At 34.9% G+C, this 21,449-nt stretch overlaps 1 protein-coding gene across 2 annotated transcripts in view; it reads left to right on the top strand.

Moving 5' to 3' along the window:
* DNAJC1 (DnaJ heat shock protein family (Hsp40) member C1) overlaps positions 1 to 21,449 on the top strand; it is a 193,675-nt gene that overhangs the window by 90,906 nt on the left and 81,320 nt on the right. For both annotated transcript variants that reach the window (XM_090047307.1, XM_090047308.1), the window contains exons 4-7: positions 3,251 to 3,416; positions 4,403 to 4,500; positions 5,643 to 5,736; positions 17,358 to 17,448. In XM_090047307.1, coding sequence (XP_089903433.1) covers positions 3,251 to 3,416; positions 4,403 to 4,500; positions 5,643 to 5,736; positions 17,358 to 17,448 — 449 coding nt within the window. The remainder of the gene's footprint in view (positions 1 to 3,250; positions 3,417 to 4,402; positions 4,501 to 5,642; positions 5,737 to 17,357; positions 17,449 to 21,449) is intronic.

Genomic DNA, 21,449 nt, shown 5'->3' with positions numbered 1-21,449 from the left:
ATATGTATGGAAAATGTGGAATATTTTGAAGGGTTGTTGTGTTACATGTCTTTGAGAACTTGAGAGAGATTCCTATATGGTTATTTTTAATATTTAGTTTAAAAAGTGAAAAATCTGATTACTTGACATTTGTTTACCTTTTTTAATTAAATATATCAGGTCTCTAAAGGATTGCGTGAAATATGAGATTTACTGGATTTTTAAAAAAGTTATACTTTGTAACCATATATTATAATACTAATATAGACTACAAAAACTGATTTTTATTGCATTTTAATTAACTCTCTAGAACTTCAGAAACTTCATTCTATATAGATAGAAGACTTAAAGTGTTTAATTTGAAGTAGGGTTCTAAATTTTAAATAAAAATGTTTAACAGAAAATTGATTTATAAAGTTTATTTTCTGGTGCTGTGATTAATTTATTTTGTAGGATTATTTATTGCCCGCTGTTAGTGGCTGATTACACAGAACTGCTGGGCATACTCATGATTCTGCTAGCTGCATTTTGCATACTTGCTTAAGTCTGAGGAAAGGGCAAAAAGTGCAGCTAGATGAGATGAGATAAGATAGAGCAGAGATGTAAAGATGAACAGTATAAAAAGATAAGAATAATGTTTTAATTCCATTTTGAATATAATTCTTGTTGCATATACTTTGATTCACTCCCCTTCATAGCTAATACAGATTGTTTTTTAATAAAAAAGTACTTTTAATGAATAATCTGCATACTTCCTAATTAAACAGTGTCCTAAATGTGGAAAACGAGATTAAAAATTATCTAAGGCTTTGAGTAGCTCTGGGATCATTGTACATTTGTAACCCTAAAAATCATTATGCTATCTTTATTTTTCAAATACAGAGCTTAATTACCATTGAAAGCAGTGATTTATCTTTTAACAGTATATATTCTAAAAAGTGGGTTATAATAGAAGCTATCTTCCCTTAAAATGGCCAGTCGTGTGAGCCATAATGTTCATTGATAGTAAAATCAATAGAGCATTGATTCTAAGACTTAATCCTTGGAGACTGTTGTTCAGTACAGCAGACACAGCCTAGTAAATACAGAGTTCTGTTTAGAGTGTTTAATACATGCGATTTTACTATCTTAAATTCAGTTACATGCTGAAAAGGATTATATATTCTAAAGATAAGATTGTTTTGTTAATACTCATAATGCATAACGGTATTGGAAGATAAATATAGGGCAGCATTCTTTTATCAGAATTTTTTCTCCTAAGTTTTTTCACCAAATAATCTGTCTAGTGATTAATTTACCCCATTGTATCAGAGAGAGAATATATTTAGTAAATTAACAGTATAGGTGAAAACTATCATCCTTTTTGCCTTATTCCGATATGTCTTTAGAAGCTTTCAATTCACATATAAGGAAGCATACCTTTTTATTATCAACATTTTTGTTGGATTTGCATAGTCTGCCCTTTTAATTGAGTTTTTTAAAAAATATTCTAACTTTTTTTCTGATATTTCTAAACCTGTTTAGGAAATCAAGAATGTATTGTGGATTTTAGATTAAACAAGTATTAACGAGATTGTGGTTTCTTGGATTGATCCTGAAATAACTAGTTTTTCTGCTTTGAGTAGTTTAGTCTTTTCCTAAACTAATTGCTGAGCATTGTTTTCCTATACAAATAAGTTGTTGCCTCTAGGTTTAAACTGATGTATTGAAAAGAGAGGAAAAAATCAAGTAGCAAAACAGAATTTACAATATGGATGTGAGTATTATGAAAATTGACACTGAGACATAGTTTCACAATATATATTTTATTTTGGATCCAGATAAAGCATATGTCAAATTCTTGTCTTTAAACCTTTTTCCTATACCTAATAATTTCTGCTTGCCATGAACAAATAATCACTTATCAAAATGATTTCTAGATTTATTGAATAAAGTATATTTTGCTCTTAAACCTATTGTTTTTCCACTAAAAAAAATGAAGTAGCTTGTGATAAATCCTTTTTTTTTTTTTTTAAATCTCTTAGTACATCTCCAAGGTATCAATTTAATAACTATCAAAGTAGCTACTGCAGTTGTTGCATTTAAATTGATTTACATGTCAAGACTGGCAGTTTAGCAGCTGCGCTATTATTCCTGGATCGGTCAATTTACTTGAGAAAAACCTACTACTGAGTTCTACTGACCTGCATGACAATATAGGCCCTATTTCTATTCCTGTAATTAGGCCTGCGACTAACTCAGAATATTTTTAATTAAAATATTTTGGTCAATGTGTTGCACCAAATTAGGCCTTTCAGTGCAGATTTAATTCTAGAAATGGTGTGATTAGAATATGTAATGAGTTGTGCTCAATTTAAGATGAACAGGTTGTATATCTTGTATGTACAGTATTTCAGGCTTTATATCGTACCTTTTTGCCTTTTAAGAGAAAAAAACAATATTTTTTTAGATGGTTTATATTTAGTTTTTCTTTGGCTGTGTAAATAGTATTTTAAAAAGAAGCAGCATTAAGTCCTCTAGCAGACTAATATAAGTTCATTTATATTAAAATAGTGCAACTAACAGATTTTTACCCATATCACTTTTGTAAGGGCTAGGTTTCTATATTAAACTAGAATTGTATTAAGTTTTAGTAGTAGATTGACAGCATAACTTTTGAAACAGCTGTATTAAGAAAGATTTGTCTACCCCCCATAAACCTTGATTTCTAATGATACAAGCAAGTGTTTAGTTAACTGTCATAGAAGGCTTATTACTATTGCACTAAAGTTTTACTCTGACAGTGGTGGTATAAAAAAAAAAAGAACAGGTATTGCATTCATTGTTCATAGTTTTTATGTTATTAAAATCCACATGATAATTGAGACTTTGCTTCTTGCTTTCTCTTGTTGTTTATTTTCTTTAGTTATTCACCTCTATTATGGAGACCTGATTACTTGATTGACAGGCAGGTAGAACATATGTTCATTTTAGAGCAAGTGCCATTTCATAAGTGAATCAAGTGAGGGTGCTGTAGGAACAGTAGAGTTTCCACCTTTTCTTCAGGAAGTGGAATACATTTTCACAATATATTGCCCTGAATCCTGTCTTTTTTTAGACTTGCAATTCCCAGGTTTTACAACTGACAAAGTAAAGCATGGCTGATATTCATAAAAGTTTTCCTGACTCTTTTTTTAATGTTGAATCTTTTGGTCATTTCTCTCTCTGAAATTAATGGTTTGATTTATTTCATTTTAAACTCCATGTAAGTCTGTTATATTTGCTACTGTAGGTATGATGATATTCTGATCAATGGACTACCAGATTGGCGACAGCCTGTATTCTACTACAGGCGGGTGAGAAAAATGAGCAATGCTGAGCTGGCATTACTCCTGTTCATTATACTCACAGTGGGTCATTATGCTGTGGTTTGGTCAATCTACCTGGAAAAACAGCTGGTAAGTATTGGTAATAAATCAAATGCAGTACAATCATTAGTTTATCTGAAATTCCTGCAAAAGTTTTTGTATGTTACTGGAATCATTCCTTGTGATCTTTTTTTACATTTGGAATTTGCTTTTTATGGGATTTTAAATGTTTAATGTGAAAGTAACAAAGATGTTACAAAGCTAGGAGAATAATTGTTTTCTATGTGTTCCATAATCAAAGTCAAAATGAGATGAGTATTTTTTATCACTAACTTTTTTTTAAATATGTTTTTAATGTTGTCAACTGTGGATGGTACCAATTAGTGAGGTAGAAGGATTTTTGCTCATTATCAGAATTAGAAAGATGGCACACAACCTCTCAACCATCTATTGAAGCAGAAACATGTCCTTCTGTGGTCATGACTGTGATTGTGGCAAATTTGTTTTTAAAAAAGTGTCTCTGATCAAGCTGCTCAGTAGTCATACTTACTTTGACTGTACTTGTGTTTTCTGTAGTCAGTTTGCAAAAATAATGTGCCGTTTAAACATGATGATAAATGTTCTAGGGTCCATTTGATAAGCAGTCAAAGCTGAAGTATATCTTTATTCTTTTCCAGTCTACTAGAAAGCAATAGATTTTTATTTATATGCTAAAAAATCAAACTAATTTGAACAGTATTCACACATTAGCATCTGTTTACTCTTTTTATTTTCTAAGCTACGTTATTAAAGTTGATGAATAAGAAAGGAGGCAAGTTGAATGCTTTTCTTCTAAGAAAACTTTGATTGCTATGGAGATGCACATGACTGACAGACCTGGACTTCATGTGTGTTTAAGGACTGGATGCCATGGCAACACTTATTGTTAAGATAGATGATTTTACTTAATCATGTAGGACCCTAGATACATTTACATAAATGCTACTCTAATGTTTATCCTTCACAGAAGAGTCCCAGTAACGTTTGTAGAGTACATGTTAATGATAACCTGTAACCATAGTTCTCTCTACATTAAGGATGAACTGCTTTGCAAAAAAAAGAGGGAGAAGAAGAAAAAGACAGGAGGCAGGAGTATAGATGAAGTAAAACCTGGTGCTGCTGACAAAAATGAAAGGTGGGAACACACACTGGTATCTTTTTATATTTAACTGACACTTGTTAAAGCCCTACTGCAGTTGTTGAAGAAACGGTTAAAATTTTTCACATGCACATCCTGTCAGACTAACCTCTGATGTGCAGTATGATCAGACCTAAAGACAATCTTTTAAATTTCCTAGCTTAACGAGTCTGTTTGTACTAACTATGGTAACTATGGATTCAGAGATCTGTTGTTATGGGTTTGTATACAAGAAATATAATACTTATGTAGTAGTTGTACAGTAGAGAATGTATAAAGGGTAATATAGATACAAAAGGATGCATCTATTTTTGTTAACATTTTTGAAAGTGTGTATTATACGATTTCTTTACTTAATTCTATAAATTGATTAATAATGTGAATTAACAAATTTATGTGCATTGAAGTTTTAATGTATTGCTTTGGTATATGCTGAAATTTTGATTATTTTTAATATCTAGCATTGTTTGATTAGCTTTGAAACGAGCATTAGTGAAGGATTGACACTGCTGTTTAGTTAAGAAACAAAATAGGGAGATAGTGACATTCAGAATACTCCAAAAGATACCACCATTTCTTCTACTGATTCATAGAAAGAAATAAAGGGTTTAAATAGTTCACACAGTGGGGGCATGAACTGGATCAATGCAGGATGGAGATCAGAGACTATTCTGCCTGTCTTTTTTTCTGATGACATCAGTGAGTAATGCTTCAGTGAACTGCAAATGACATTAATTTTTATGTATTGGTTTGTTTATGCTACAGTCTTCATATCTGGTTGTCAGCATATGTGAACACTTTGGTGATGGTTAGGCTTTTTTAGCTGAAGGATCATAAGGCTTAAGCATTTATTATGTGAAAGTGAAGAAAAGCCGGTGTTTAACAAGATTAAAGATATGAAGATTATTAGAAGCTAGGTGATCTTGTCTATTTCTGATCTGATTTAATGATTCAGTATTCATAATGAATATTTTTATATTAATGTTTACACACTTTCAGGCTGAATTGACTATCACTTCAACATTTTTAAATGTCTGGTTTAAAAGCTTTAGGAGATTTTTCTGCCTTATATAAACAATTAAATTGTATAGTGCTACTGAAATATTTTTAATATTTACAATGGTTTTATTTTGCTGTAGAGTGTTGGACAAACCACGGTGGCAGGACTTGCTTCCATGCAAGCTTGGAATTTGGTTCTGTCTTACTGTAAAAGCATTACCTCAGCTATGCCAGGTAAAAATACAACTTGCATTCAGTATTTTTCTTATGCATTTGCTTTGAATTTATTACACTGTGGTCAAACACCTTTTAGCCAACTTAGGAATTTTCTGTCTAAACAAGCACCTTCCTCAGATACAAAAAGCTACTAAGACTATCGTAATAATAACAAATTAAAAGTTCTTGTAAGCATGAATGTGTATTTATAAAAGGAATATTGTATATTAATATACTATGTATTTTTGTTTGTTTTCATATTAATTTGTACTCTGATTTATAAAATGACAAGGTGAATTTTGCAAAAAATACAGGAAAGGGAGGGTGAAAACAATATGCTTTTCCATGAATTTCAGGAACTACAGTTCAGAAACTACTATCTTACATTAAATTGTTTTTCAATAACATAATTTTTACTTAAGTATATAAAAAGTACAGTATCTGTAATAAATTTGATTTCTAGCCTAAGTTTAATGGGAAATGGAGAAAATACAGTGCTTTGCTTTTAAACTTGAGTCTTTGTAGCTTTATCCTTTTAACTGGCAACTGGTATCCACGTATGCCTAACAGTTTAAAAAAATAATGAAAACTTTGTATTGGTATAGGAACTTAAATCTGGCAAATTTATACATTCACAGTCTTGTCTTCTCTGCCCTCCTAGGAGTATAACAGGAGACTAAGTTAAATGAATACTATAAAAAAGAATGTTGTGCAGTATCATAATGTTAGTATAGCTATGACCAGAGGAGTGATTATGGGGGAAAAAATGAGACCTTGTATAATAGATTTCCCTCTATTATTTTTGATCATCTGCTTATTTTTTAAATTTAATACTCCTACTTGGTTTTGTGGAACTGTTATGGATTAGGTGAAATGAAGTGGATTATGTTTTGCCTCACCTGTCACCAACAGAATTACTAAAATACTGATTCTGGAACTGTGTCTGTGTAAATTAAACCTAATTTCTACCCTTTTGAGTTTGCAAAACTGGCAAATTTAAACAACAAAACTACTACTTTTACTTGTTAGTAGTAGAAGAACGTTATATAGAAATCAGACATGTTAAAGATCTTTTCATTTGTCTCAGTTAAGCTTTGAAGTTGATAAACCATTGAGGTGGAGGAGAGGTGATGTCAGATTACTGCTGCTATTTTTGACAGTTTTCTGTATTGACTAACAGCATGATGGTTGCACATCTTATTGCTTTCAAGGGTTTCTTCAATAGCATACAACTGTTATCCAAAAAAAAAGCTTAACATTTTGAAAAATATTACACAGTTCTGTAAAAATTATGAAGGCCTTAATTGGGATTATTGTTAGAGAGATGTTTTCTTTTACTTTTCATATTTGGATAGCTTTCTGTTATTTAATTGACTTTTTTTCCCAGTAAGCATCTACTATTTTCCAGATCCCTTCTGCTCCAGAAACAGCCTCTGTATGCATTAGTCTGAACAGAGAGAATATATGTGGTGAGGGTGATGTATTGAGAATGGACTGCTAAAAACATTAGATACCTGTTGAGCCATGTCTCAATGACTTTTTCAATCATTTAACTTTATTATTGACCAAGTTGCATTCATTTTTTTGCAATGGCACGCCATAATAAACACTATTTTTAGTCTAAATTAAAATTTCCATTTTTAGTTTAATGTATTGTGTGCATGTAGTTGGTGATGGGGAGAGTTTTAATACATTTTTGGAGACGATTAGACTTCCTTGTGACCCACCTTTATCCTTACTGTTCCAAATAGCTAAATTTGTTCTTGAACAAATGCATTCATTTTGCTGAGACCAAAATGTGTACTCTCTAAAGTTTTTCTGTTTCTTTTTAAAAAGAAAATGAGAAAACTAATTTGCAACTTAAAATTATACCAAATGGCTCCAAAAGTACATACTTATGAAATAGGGCATGTTAATTACCACTTAATGCAGTTCTCCCCATATAGACTATTTAGATTTGCCTAGCTTTTGCCCATGTTTAATTCTTATTTATCCAACCAAGCCAGTTTCTTTCTTTCCTCATGCCTCTCCTCTTTCAAAAATAGCAAATCTAAGAAGGAGGCACTTAAAGTAATTAAGATGGACCTTTTAACTTGAGAAAAATGCTTTGTTTGCATATTGTTGTGAAAGGCTATGTCATTTTAACATTCTCTGCATTTTGTCATGGAATTACAAGAAAGAGGGAGGGGATGTGTGAGAAAAATGTAGAACTTTCAAAACTTCATTATATAAATATTGTGGTTCAAGATCATTTTGCTTATCTGATTTGTCTAATTTGGGAGAAAGAAAATAAGTTTAAAAAATATAGCGATGGACTTGTTGAAGTAGTGATATAATAGAAAGTAGATGGTAGTATAAATCAAATCTTAGTGTTGCTTTTTGTTGAGTTTGTGAAACAGCGTTAATTTGTATTGTTCAGTGGAATTGGTACTGGAATAAAATATTGTATGATCTGTACTACAGGGACAGGGTTGAACAAAAACGAAATAAAGATCTTTGGTAGGAGTCAGAGGGAGGGGCAAGCTATTAAATATATTTTTGTTTATTCTGTCACACTAATGACCTGGACAAAAGGCTACTGGTGTCCTTTTTATGAGTGCATGTGTAAGATTTTTTTGTTTTAAAATTGGGTTAATTATGGATTTTATTTTAATTATAAATTCATGCCACAAAAGCTAACAAACAGAAATAAATTGGATTAAAAAAAAAGGTTGACAAGATGCAAGTGAAGAGAGAGAACTTACAGAAATAAAACAATTTCTTGAACGCTCATGTTAGTTCAGTTTATATTGTTGCTTTTAAAAAAACTGAAAAAACTATTCTTTAATATACTAATTTTGCTTTTGAACAAGTATTTTTCTACCAACTGCCATGTTGCTTGTGGTAGAGCTTAATGAATATATGTGCCTTCATTTTGCACCTTCATTTTGCGACTTTGATGCTAGCACAGCTTTAGGAAATGTTAGTTAAATTGTGATCTTGAGTGGTCCCTTCTGTAATGGAGCAGGAAACATTTGGTCTGGTTCCTGTAGAAACAGACTCTTTAAAAAATGAAAAATCCCCATTATCTGAAACATAATTATGCAATCTTCATAGTATACTCCTGTTAATGGATTGTTGGAAAGACTTTTAGTTGTCCTTCAGTGGTGAGAAGGCAGTTCAGTCTCCATATGTATTTGGATGGAGGGTAACCTACCGAGATTTGTCAACAAGATTTCCAATTGTGATGGGAACTTTTGTGATACAGACCTTTGTCTACAAGGAAATAGGCTAAAATAAAAAGGCCACTAATTTATTTTATGTAGACCACCAGATGGTAATTACTTTTACTGATTTACTAGCCTGGACTAGATTCAAACCACTGACCTAGAGGTGTTTAATTTCTTGGCAGCACAGTGTTGAATTAAAAGAAAAATCCAGGAAAAATTTCTCATCACACTTCACCAGCTGTTTAAAGATGGTTCAATTCTGGCCTGAAATGGATCAGCAGTGTCTCATTAATCTCAAGAGGGCTTATCAGATGTGCTTCTTCTTTGGCAAGGCTATTTTCAAATATTTTGTTTGTTTTCTGACTTGATAAAACTTTTCTTTTTGTGTTTTGTTTTCATGTTTCACTTTATATTTTAGTGTGAAACATGTTTACTATTACATCTGTAATCTATTGTGTCTAAATAATATGGTTAAAAGGGGGGTTTCCAATCAAAGGATTTAACCTGGAGAAGACTCTTAAATTTCCATATGGATGACTGCTAGAAAATGCCTAATTTTTCTGGATTTAAAATTTATCACTATTGATGCACTGGAGTAAGCAGGGTGAAGAGTTTCTAATCTCCAGGGGACCGGATGTTGCAGACTGTGGGAGGAATGCTCATTTACACTATCCTGAACCACTTCTTTCGTCATAGGAGAACCGTAAGTAGGGAGGTAAAAGTCAGGCAGTAGGGAAATAGTTCAGAAATAAATAGGCAAGAGAATAGGTAGTAAACTAGGTAGTGAATGAAGTGTTCAGTAGTGGCAATATTTCACTTGAGAGGGTGGCAGCGCATAAGTTATAGGTGAGAAGAAAAGCTCTAAGCAGCATATATCTTCAGTTGCTCAGAATATTATACTAATTTTTTATTATTGTTATATAATATTTGTTTAAAGACATTGATAAGTAAGTGTTTTCTTACTTAGCCTTCTTTCCCATTTTGGTCATTCAGTTAAATCATTATGCCAAATTTTTTATATCTCATTCATTACCATGACAACACACTGATGTCATTAGAATATTTAAGGTAATGAGACAGTGTTTTTGTCATGTGGAGATAGGCATTTTTATTACAAAAGGCAAATCCAGGGTTGTGACTTTTTTTTTTTTTTTTTTTTTTACAGTAAACACATCTTGTCTCTTTATCAGTATTCCCGCACAAATAAAGCATCATTAATCTGTACTTGAGATTTGTTTCCATGATTGATACTGCTTTCACACAAACTGAAAGATTATTGCAATGAAACAAAAACAAATCCTTTAGGATTTCAAAAAATGGAAATAAGTAATAGGATTTTACATGAACATTGCTTTTTCTTTTACAATGTATATATTTGATTAATAACATTATTGACGCAAAGAAAACATAGGACAATGATTTAAATTGCATATTAGCAATTTTGTCACCTATTTGTGTGTGGTGGGAGCATGCTGCTAGATTAGATTTTTCATACCAGTTGTACTTAATTTTAACACACAGTTGTAGTGATTTCCACACGCACCCCCCCCCCTCCCCCCCCAGCAGGTCTTATTCTGTCACGGAAGGTGCACTGGGGACACACCTGGTCCTGTGGGACCAGTATTATTTCTTTAAACCCCTGCATTGTTTTCCCTTATGAGAGAAATAGAGAGGAGTATGTTACATGACCTAGTATTAGACTTTAGGTATTCATAATTGAATTCATAAATGTTTGAACAACGATAGTCCGTTCTCTTGAGAGCATTTATTGAACACAGCAACTTCCAGGACATGACAAAGAACAGAAAAAACTTTGCTTAAGGAAAGAGAGCCCAGTAAGATAGTGGCAGCACGCACAACTTAATCTAACTTAAAATGCAATATAATAAACCAAAAGGAATCCTTACAGCCAGGTATTTAGAAAGTCCTTCTGGGGAAATCCACAGGCCATCTTGGGCACTAGAGTGGAGATCCCACAGGTGTCATCTCTGTTTAGGTTTTCATAGGAGAATCTGTACCTCCTTTTCTTCCTTGGGAGATGACCGTATCATGCTTTTCATGTACCTTGTACCTCATGTATAGCATGTCCCTCATGACTTTTATACATTCAGTGTCTTTGTCTCTTCTCGGGTTTTACAGTCATTCACCTCTTACAGGTTCTGCTTTGAATTGTAAAAGTAGTTCTCTTCTTTCTTTGGTCACAACAGCCCAAGAGGTTTGGGACCCTCTCCTGCTCTCTTAGGTCTGTCTCCAGCTACCCATGGTGATTGTGCTATTCTTTGCTAACAGGTAGACAGGAGAAATGACAAGAGATACGTGGTGTGAGAATTAAGTGAAGAGAACCAAAACAACCGGATGAGACTAGAGTCACTAATTAATATACAGAACTAGGAATTCAGTCCCAACATCAGAATAATTTCACTCTGAATAAACACAGTGCCAGTTTTCCATTAATTTAAAAGAAAATTTTAGAAATGGAGATTAAATTACTTGTAGTTTAGTATCAAGAACTTTTGCTTTCTCTAGCACCATGTACTTTATAAAGTACCTTTTGATTAGGCAGTCTGTAACAGTTGACAATACCATATACAAAATGGCAGAATTGTGAAAAGCTTCATTTTGAATGTTCCCCCTCTCCTCTGTGATTTAAAGTATTGACCATAACGTTGTATTAGTATAGTTTTGCTTTGAAGTTTCTTAAATTTTTAAAATGTGAAATTGAGAGGTTTGGTTTACCTTTTAAACAAATTGATTAATTGAATAAAAACAGGTATGTCTGTATTATTTATTTCTAGAAACTTACCTATATTTACCCAAGAATGAATGTGCACATTCTCCATACCTGGGAGCCTATATATTCCTCCTTTGATAGTTAAGGAAAATTAATGTATTTCCTTGTTGGTATCCTTGTAATGCTTCTAATTTGCAGTGTGGTATCAAAATTTAACACTGGGAGGTCTCAGTGGGAAAAAAAATACCAGGGTGGTGCATGTGTGCCACCAGAAATGGAGCCTGGCATCCAGAGCCATGCTCTGGCTGCTGGCCAGGCTTCCTGCTGCCCCAGGAGGCCTCCAGGGCTCCAGGTAAGGCTGCTGGGGCCAGCACAAGTGCTTGCCCAGCCTCCCCCACCTCACCTGGGACAATTTGGTGTGTGATGGAGTATGCCCTGGGGCACAAAGCAGTGGCACAAATATGTGCTGTGGCAAATGCACACCCCTGAAAGTGCATGCCCATCTGGATGTGCACTCTAGCACCACACACCCCATGTTCAGGCATTTTCCATGATGCTATGTTGTAGTGTGGACAGGTTTTTTTTGACCTCAGGAGGTCCGGGGTCAAAAAACCCATGTAAAAAAAAACAAGGGTGGTGTATGTGAAGGCAGCGTGCACCACCCAAAACCAGAGCCCTGGCTGGGCAGAGCCACGCTCCAGTTGCTGGCCAGGCTCCCAGCTGCAGGAGTGCCATGGCTACAGCAGCCCAAGCCCCCTGAACTCTAGGTAAGGCTGCTGAGGCCAGCACAGTTGCTGGCCTCAGCCTCCCCTACCCTACCTGAGGGAACTTGTCCCATGCCAGAGGGCATGTGGCACAAGTGTTCCCCAGGGACAACTAGGTGTGTTGCTGCTAGTTGTCCCTGGGGAACCAAACATCTGCGCTTGTCTGGACACAGCCTCTGTGTGTGTTCCAGACAGATCCAAATTCTTACTGAGGACTGATTATATGCCAGAGCTTGATATTTTTGAACATTGCATTTTGACTTTTTGGACTGAAAAAGGACGCATCTGAAAAATCTGCTTGGCTTAACCGGATTGTGGAGGGAGCAAAACATAGATTTATTACATCTTAAATCTTCAAATTTAGAATAATCCCTAATACATTTGGCCTAAAAAAAATGGACTTCAGAAGTTTAGGGGGCTGGGGGCATGAACATAAGGAAATGTTTATAATAGAAATATCAGTTCAAGTGTAACTAATATAGCAGTAAATTCACTGAAGGATTAAGCAATAGCAAAAATTTGTTAGTGAGCTTCATATTCAATCAATTATGGATATAAATAATAGAGAAAATTACTGCATTGGTATAAATTATTTTTGCCCTCTCTCCCCCGCCCCCCCTGCAAGTTTCCCTCAGTAAGTCTCCTTGTAAATACTAACTTCTGTCAACTGGCTCTTTCCTGTTTTGTTTTCTGTTTCATGGTAACATGTTGGGCCAATTTTATATATAATTCATAAAGTTTGTTATCAAGATCTGCCCTCGGATGCATCTTTTTACTTTCTTGTAACTTGTAGAGTCAAATATTCATATGTTGAGGACAAAATGCTGCCTGTAAATCTTTTAAAATGAGTTATTTGTATAGTTTCTAGTTTTATATAAATTATATAGATATGCAGGGGTGTAGGTTGTAGCTCTGTTGGTCTAAGGACATAGGCAGACAAGGTTCTTTGGGTAAATCTTTTCATTCCATCCAGGAAGAGCACACACCAACTGCTGAAACTTCCTTAGCCTGACAAAGGGTTTTTGAACCCGAAAGCTTGCTTAATTGTTTTCCAACTATTTAAGTTGGTCTAATAAAAGATACCGGATTCACCCAAAAAACCTTGTCTGCTTATATATATGCATGCATTTTACAAGCTGTGATACCAGAACACTCTAATAAAACTAATCCTCTGCTCATACAAAAATAGTTTCAAACATCCCAATGCCTGTGCTGTATCTTGAACATGGGCATCAGCTCTTCTTTATTTAGAAGCATCAAATTTAGTATTACTGTTGCTTTATCTGCTTATGACTAATTAGTTTTCTTTGTTTTTCTGCTCCTCTCATTTTCATTTGAGCCACAGTTCCAATTGTTTCATGATTGACACGCTAGAAAGATTGACAATTACCCCCCTAATGCCTGCTGTCTGGAGGTCCCACAAGCAAAAATGAATTTTGCACCAGAATTCAGCATCAAATATTGGCTTTCAGTGTCAAATGGGTTAAGTTTAAAGATATGATTGTATTCACATAAAACTACAGCCTTAATCAAAAACATCCATGGGATATCAGCTATGTCAGACACATATTCCATGTATTCTGAATGTCTTCAATTATTCGCAGAGGAAATACTAAGTTACTTTTTGTTGATTATTCTGGTGAATGGTGCAAAGCACTTGTTAATACAAGGACATCTTATATACATGTAGGGACCCCAGACTTCAGGTTTAACTAAGAAAACATAAAAATAAATACAGATCCTAATTTTTTAAATAAGTGTTTTATGAAGGGTGCTTCCTGTCAAGAAAACTTTTAAGTTGTTCTTTATACCTCCTATGAATAATGGCCATCCTGTAACACCTGCGCACACTTTCTCATAGGCCTTGAACTGACACATTTAGGCAGGTGCATATTTCCAGCCACATTCTCTGGCCCATTATATCTAGACAGGACAAAATGAAATGAAACTTCTAAAATAACCAGCAGAAAGTATCTGTTGCACAGGGAATAGCTTTACTGGCATATTAGCTGGAATAGCTGGTAGAGGTTACACAATCAGAACTGCTTCTTGTCTCTGATTTCCGCCCAGCTCTGGCACTAGGGGATGGAATCTGGCACTATAGAATTTACTTATTAGAGGTTTGCCTTGGAATTTGTCCCCTTCATACCGTTACAGCAGGGAAAATTAAATCTTGGTAGCTCTTTTGCCCTCTGCCCCTCTCACGTCTTCTCTTTGCAGCCCAGTTCTTCACAGAAGTATCATATTTGGTTGAACACAAGATGAAGTCTGTTCTGCCCTGATCAGCATGGTGCAGGGGGAGGGGAAAGCCCCTCATCTTGCATTTACATACAAGGGCACCTCATTAAATACATTGTCTTTCATTAAATTGCTGCCAAAAGCAGCATGTGCTTAGGAGTAGACATCAACTATGAAGTTGATTTAAATGTGACCAACATAGAGCATGTTGATGGGAATCTACCACAAGGATAGGCTAGTGTATCCCATTTTATATATGGTAGTGTCTGTTGAGTGCCATCCCCTTCAATGCTGACTCTTTTTTTTCCCCAAGTCATAGTGAACCACTACACTGAATGCATTTTGATTTTATAATGAGCTGAGCTGTGCCTTTCTTTCCCACTTTCAGTTTATTCCTATTTCTTTATCTGACATAACTCTCTGGCAAATATTGCCAGATTGGGCCCCAAGCAATTCATCCAGAATCCCTCTGTCAGCCCCTCTCAGTGTGTTGCATACGATTAGTGTGGCCCCACCCTCCATGAAGTAGAATCAGATCAGCTTGCCATATGCCTTATCTACATATACATTTTTGGAGCATCACAGGACTAGTGAAAAGAACACGCAGTTCCAGTCATCGGTAGGGGGTGCTAATTGGCACGTGACTTCTTTACGAGGGTACACAAATACAGCAGTGCTGAGCTATAGGGTCACCATGTCTTGAAATGCTGTAGATTCTGCTGGGGCCCAGCCCAATTAACTGTGTGGTAAATCATAAGCTTTTTCACTTTGGACTAATATCAGGCACAGTTTGTATTATATGTACTAAAGTGCTACTTAAAAGTGTGTTTATGGGGTACCTGTGTTAAAATGTGCAGCAGTTTTAAAAAAGATTTTTAAAAATCCATTCTAGATGTACTAAATCTATGGGTTAGTATATGCAGATTACTACAGGCATGTTTAATTTCAAGGTCAGCATTTTCAAATTTGCTTCTCACTTCCATGTGCTCAGGGAGAGCAGGATCTGCCAGTAAAGGGGGAGGGGAGGGGCTGCATTGGGAATAGGTTGGGGAAAAGGCAGAGGGGAAGAAGTCTACCTGCCTCCCCATGCCTGCTTTCTCTGCTGTAGTAGTGGGAGAGGAACAAATTCAAGGCATGCCTCCAATAATTGGATTACATACCTGGAAAATTATAAAATTATGAGTTTTCCATAGATAGAGTCTAATTATTGGGGGGTCATCTTATATTTGAGTAAATACGGTTACCTGGAGTTTTAGAAGCTCTAAATTAGATCATTGCCAGATGACTTCAAAGCAAAACATTGTTTAAGCTCCATTTGGAGAAGCCTGATAACTTCAGCAGATAAAGTTGAGCATGGATAGTGTGGCGGTGGGGGAAGAGAGAAAGAGACTGGCTAATAGTTTACATGTGACATCTGTGTGGCAACCTGCATCTTTTTTATATTGCTACCAACAGTGGTGATGTTTATTTAGAAAAATAAGTGACCTTTTAACCCCCTTTTTAATAAAGAGATTATTTTAATAATACACTTATTTTATAGCTACGGAAAAATGCTCAAGTTTGAGTTGCAGTGAAAATAAACTTAGAAAAATTCATTTGTTTTCTAGTAAGAATAAAAAATCATTTAATTTACTAAACTACAAATGTGTAATAATCATTACATAATGATTATTATAGGTTACAATCCAAGCACAATGAAATTTATCTGATGTTACTAACTTTCATGTGATAGGAGTGTTTTGTATGTTTTAAAGAATAGTCAATGCAATTGCATTATTACCTATTTCAGTACTTGTATTTTGGAGTCGATGTATACTGGTTGAATGCAGATTTATGAATTGCAACTTAATTCTATTAATTGGACATAATTGCAGGAAAATTCTCCTTATTTCAGCCTAAAACAGAAAGCTACTTTACAACTAATTAATTACATTTATTTGAAGTTTATTATTCTTGAGGCTATTTCTGACAGCAGCCTTATTGTAAAAGTGAAATATGTGAAAAGTACTTTGAATATTAGTGTAAGTCTGTTTTTAAACCTGCTTCTTTTTTCACAGTGGATCTAGTTTAATAATGATCAGAACACTTTTGCAGTGTGATATTTGTTTAAACACTTGCATTGTTTCACAATTAAATGATTTTCAGAATCCTAAAAAGCTAGGGTTTTTTTTTTAAGGTCTTGGACATTGGGCCTCACATCTTGCAGTACTCATGAATGACTTCTTCAAAGAAGGTTATTACCTTGCACTAAAACAAAGAAGGCTTCCTTTAAGTAAAAACGTTTTATTTTCAAATTAGCTTTCACATGACAAAGAGTTTCCTATGGACTTCTAGTTTGCTCGGATGAGCAAAGGTTGATGCAGGCTGTCAAGTGGCTAATAAGGTTTATTGACTTCTTTCTGTTATGTTGTGAACTACTTTCAACATGGTTTCTTTATTTTTTAGTGTTTGTATGTGTAGAAAATTAATATCAGCATTATTAAAGATGGGTTTTTTCAAGATGTATTTTCTACATTTTGGGCAAATTATTCACGTAGCTTGGAAATTGATGCATCTCAGGTGGAAGGAAGAAAGGAATGAATGAATATTTCAGTTACTTTTAAAAAAAAATAAGCATAAGAGAGCTTAAAACAGTGCCATTGCAACAAACTGCTTTTATTTAAAGAATGCTAATATCTTTGTAACATTTTCTTAAAGGATGCCAGACAATTGTATGTAGAATATAAAGAAACAAAAATGAAGGCAAAAGAAGATGCCCTGGCTAGAGCTGAACTTGAAACACTTCAAAGTGAGTTTTTACCACTGTCTTAATGAACAAGCAATGTAATATGCTATTATGTATAGGCAATCCTTAGACTTATGACACAATTGGTTCCTGAAAACCACTTCTCAAGTCAAAACACTGTAACTTGGAACCGATTTTTCCCACAGGAAACAATGTTATAAATGGGGGATTGATTCCTGACCCAAGGCCCGATACCCTATTTTCACCAAAAATAACCCAGAATTTTGTACTCAGTGAATTATAGATGAGTAATATAGCTACATTAATGTATTTATTTTGTAAATAGCAATCAGATCAATTTTGAAGGACTTCTTTGAGGAGACTTTGCTAGATGTTTTGAAGGGCTCTCGGTTGGACTTTTTGAAGGAGTCTTCTCAGGAGTCTTGACTGCAGGTTTTTGTGGAGTCTTGTCTGCTTTCTTAAAGTGTCCAAGGAAGTTTGGACAGATGTTCTCCAGGGAGATGGCATGGCTTGGCTTTGAATCAAATGTAAAGTCAAAACTGACATCAAAAAGTTGAAACAGGGTGTCAATTTATAAACGTTGTAAGTCGAGGACTGCCTGTACTTAACCTAGAAAATGAATGGGAAAATGTGCATATATTCTTCTGAAGTTTGTGTCCTAAAATTTTACTTATATCTAGTAACAATGTGACTTTTGTGATTTGATTTAAACTTCTGCTTCATTTAACTGGAATACAGTTATGTTCTTATATAAGCATAAAAATATCACTAATTAGAAACAAATCTTTGTTTTATTCGGTGTGCAAATAATTCTTCAAGGTGGCAAAGTAGTAACAAAATGTACATTTGAAAGGGATGATTCTAAGTACTCTGGTAAATATTCTCAAAGTTAAGGCTTGAGGTATGTTTGTTTGGTTTTTAGTTTTTGTTTTCCAGAAGTGGCATCCGATTGAGCCTGTCTTTCTTTCGTTGTTATTTTTGTCACCATATCCATTACCACTCCCTCTCTGTCCCCATATGGGTGGGATGTATTTGATAGTACAGTGGGTTAACAGCTCTGTGTTTTAGAGTGCATGCACAATTATTTCAACCTGTAGAAACAAGAATGTAACTTTTGGAACAGTCATGTGACATGAAATCCAGGGCCTCAAGTTGCTTAACCTAAGCACAAGGAAAGGTAATAATTTGCACAAATGTTTTAGCAGAGAAGCTATAAAGGATTTTCCGTTTTTATTCTCTTAAATGTGTGTTGTTTTTGGTAGGTAGTACTCTACTGTAAATATAGCATATGCATATTTTATTCTAACTTACGTTCTAAAATCTAGGAACTGCTTTGAGTCAGCAGAGATTTTGACAGGTTTTGGTGCTGTCTGCCCATAGTCTGAAGTGCAAAGATAATTTTGCTTTTCAGCTATAGGCTTCCAGCCTTCGAAGCTCTATATTACAACTAGCAAAGATATGAATGAAATATGAAAGTTGCAGTCAATCGTATCAGACAGAGATACTTATTACAATCAATAGTTAGTTTTCTTTGAAAGATGAACAAGTGTGTTAAGTACTTTTAATATTGTGTTTAACAGGACTAATTTATGAGAGTAAAAAGGCAAATCAAAGTACAAGCCATTAAAATTAGGGTGGGGTACGTTATTTATTATAAAAATATAATTATTAGGGTATGTACTGGAATTTGACACCACTGTAATTGGGTCAGTGATACTGAGCAGTGCTGTTACTGGCAAACAATGGGTTGTCCATCGAGCATTATATAAGGAGAATATATTTTGAAGATGTACAGCTTCTGAGGGTAGAGAAAACTCCTTCAGCATGTTGCTGTAAGCAGAAAATGTTATACTAAAAATACCCTTCAGTACTTGCAAGTAAGAACATCTTTTAAATTTGTAATCTTCATTACAGTGTCTTTCATTGTATACGTCAAAATTAGTATATAAAGGTTGAAAATCCCCAAATGTGCATTTCATTTGCCCCCATCCTTCTTAATTTTAAAGACCATCAGTGGAATACTGAGTTCATAATAACATTTCCATCTACCTAATTGAGTAAATGCATCTCATGTAGATTAGCAATAGCTGTTTTATGCTGCCTGTTTTTCATGACCTAATTGCTAATTTACCCTCATGTCTATCTGCTTTACTGCTGAAATTGTGCAGTATTCTCTGGGGGGTTGAACTAGAACCAGTGGAGGTGTCTCTGAGGGGGAGGGAGTATAATTTGCAAATGGGAGAGAATGCAGCAGGGAGGTCTCATTAAAGTGGTGCATTGCTAGAAAAAACAAGTGTGAAAAGGTAATTTCTGGATAAGTAAATATTATCTTACCAGGGAAATCTTTGTGCAGTTTTTACTTACTCTTATGACACCTGTGTAAAATCCGTTATCACTTCTCACAATATTCTGAACTTTATCACCTCACTTCACCTTTGAGTATAAAATATAACACTTAAAATTCTCTACACTATTAGATATTTATAAAATAGTGGTTTACTGTTTATATAATGATTTATGTGCATTTTATCTATAGAAATGCAAATGTGTCACTGCTTTAATAGAATCTTCTGATTTCTTCATTTTAAATGAAAGCATTATATATAATATTAAGGTAACTTGTTATATACGTTGATTCCAGAAGGAAGATGCAACATAGTTTTTTAGATGCATCCACCAATAATGGTAGATGCTGTGGAAGGCAACAAACAGGGTATAGATCACTCTAGATGTGCCCTCCTGCAAAATCATTGATTCCTGTTGCTATTGGAGAAAGGATACTAGGCTAGATGGACCCAGTATAATACTTACGTCCATAGAGTGAAACAGCTCACTGAGGCCAAATTCACTTGTAGACTTAAAGGTGATTTTTTTTTTCTTGGTAAAATATTATGTGTATAGAGAGCCCATTAGCCTTGATTTTGATATCAAATGGGTAACTTGATACCAAATGATGCAATGTGCTGACCTGGACAGTTGACTCAGCACTCAACTCAGCACTCAACTTGGGAGTTTGAAGAGCTCTCAAGTCAAATTCTTGCAGGCTGTGCTAGCTTGCATTGAAGTACATAAGAGCAATCAGCCATTTTCTTATCTTCCAGCTAATCAAGAGTTGAAGAAATCACAGCCATGTTTCTCCTTGTGATGCCATTCTCTATTGAAAAGTTTAACATTGGTTTGAAAACAGCTTCCCTGCAAAGATGGGCCACTAGATGCTACATTTGACTTATGCAAAATGTATCTGCTTGACCACTCTCCTCTCAAGCTTGTGGAGGAATGCCAGATTTAAAATGCTGTCAGCTTATCTGGAAAAGCACCTGGGTTAAGTACAGTCAAAAACCCTGAGGCTGAATCAATTCAGTCTTCACAGGTTAGTCTGAGCTGCATAGATCTGAACCTATTAGCAAGCAAACAGACATTCACTTTTGATTCTGGTAATGCAGCCACATACTTGCAGTGGCCCAGGCCAGAAGCTGGGGGGACACTAGAGCATGCCTCCCTGCTCAGCTAGAGTAGACAGTTTGGGCCAAAGCTAGCTCACCCACCCTGCAAGTTGGGATGGAGGGAGTGGTTTTCTGGAGAGATGCAAAGCATCTTTGGATGCTGGAGGACTGGGTTATCTTGAATCTGGAGGGGATCTGGGACCAAAGTTCAATAAACTGAGTTAACCTAAGTCAGTTAAGTATGATACTACATCCATCCAGGTTTATCTTAAACCAGTTTTGGCCCTTTTGAAAGTGGTTTATATGCAGTGAACTTCTGTTGTGTTACAGATTTAAACTGGTTCCTGATCAACTTATCCTGGTTTATGTGTAATTTCTGTCCCTAGCCCTAAAGTCAGAGAAGTTCCTTTCATGGCTAAGGCTAGAGAGACGCACAGGGGAAATTTATGTATTTCATTTCTGGTCTCCAAGTTGATATCTTTCCTCCCTCCCCCTTCCTGCATAACTTAAACTTTCACTTTAAAATGATGACCTTAGCCCTTATGGTAGCCAAACTAGTCTTGAAAATCTGTTTGTATTAGGCTTTTATACTACTGTACC

Source organism: Crocodylus siamensis, chromosome 5 (assembly GCF_052110815.1).
Source record: "Crocodylus siamensis isolate JL-2025a chromosome 5, ASM5211081v1, whole genome shotgun sequence".
Classification (NCBI taxonomy): domain Eukaryota; kingdom Metazoa; phylum Chordata; order Crocodylia; family Crocodylidae; genus Crocodylus; species Crocodylus siamensis.
The sequence above is the reverse complement of the archived record's forward strand: the minus strand, read 5'-3'. Positions and strand labels throughout refer to the sequence as shown.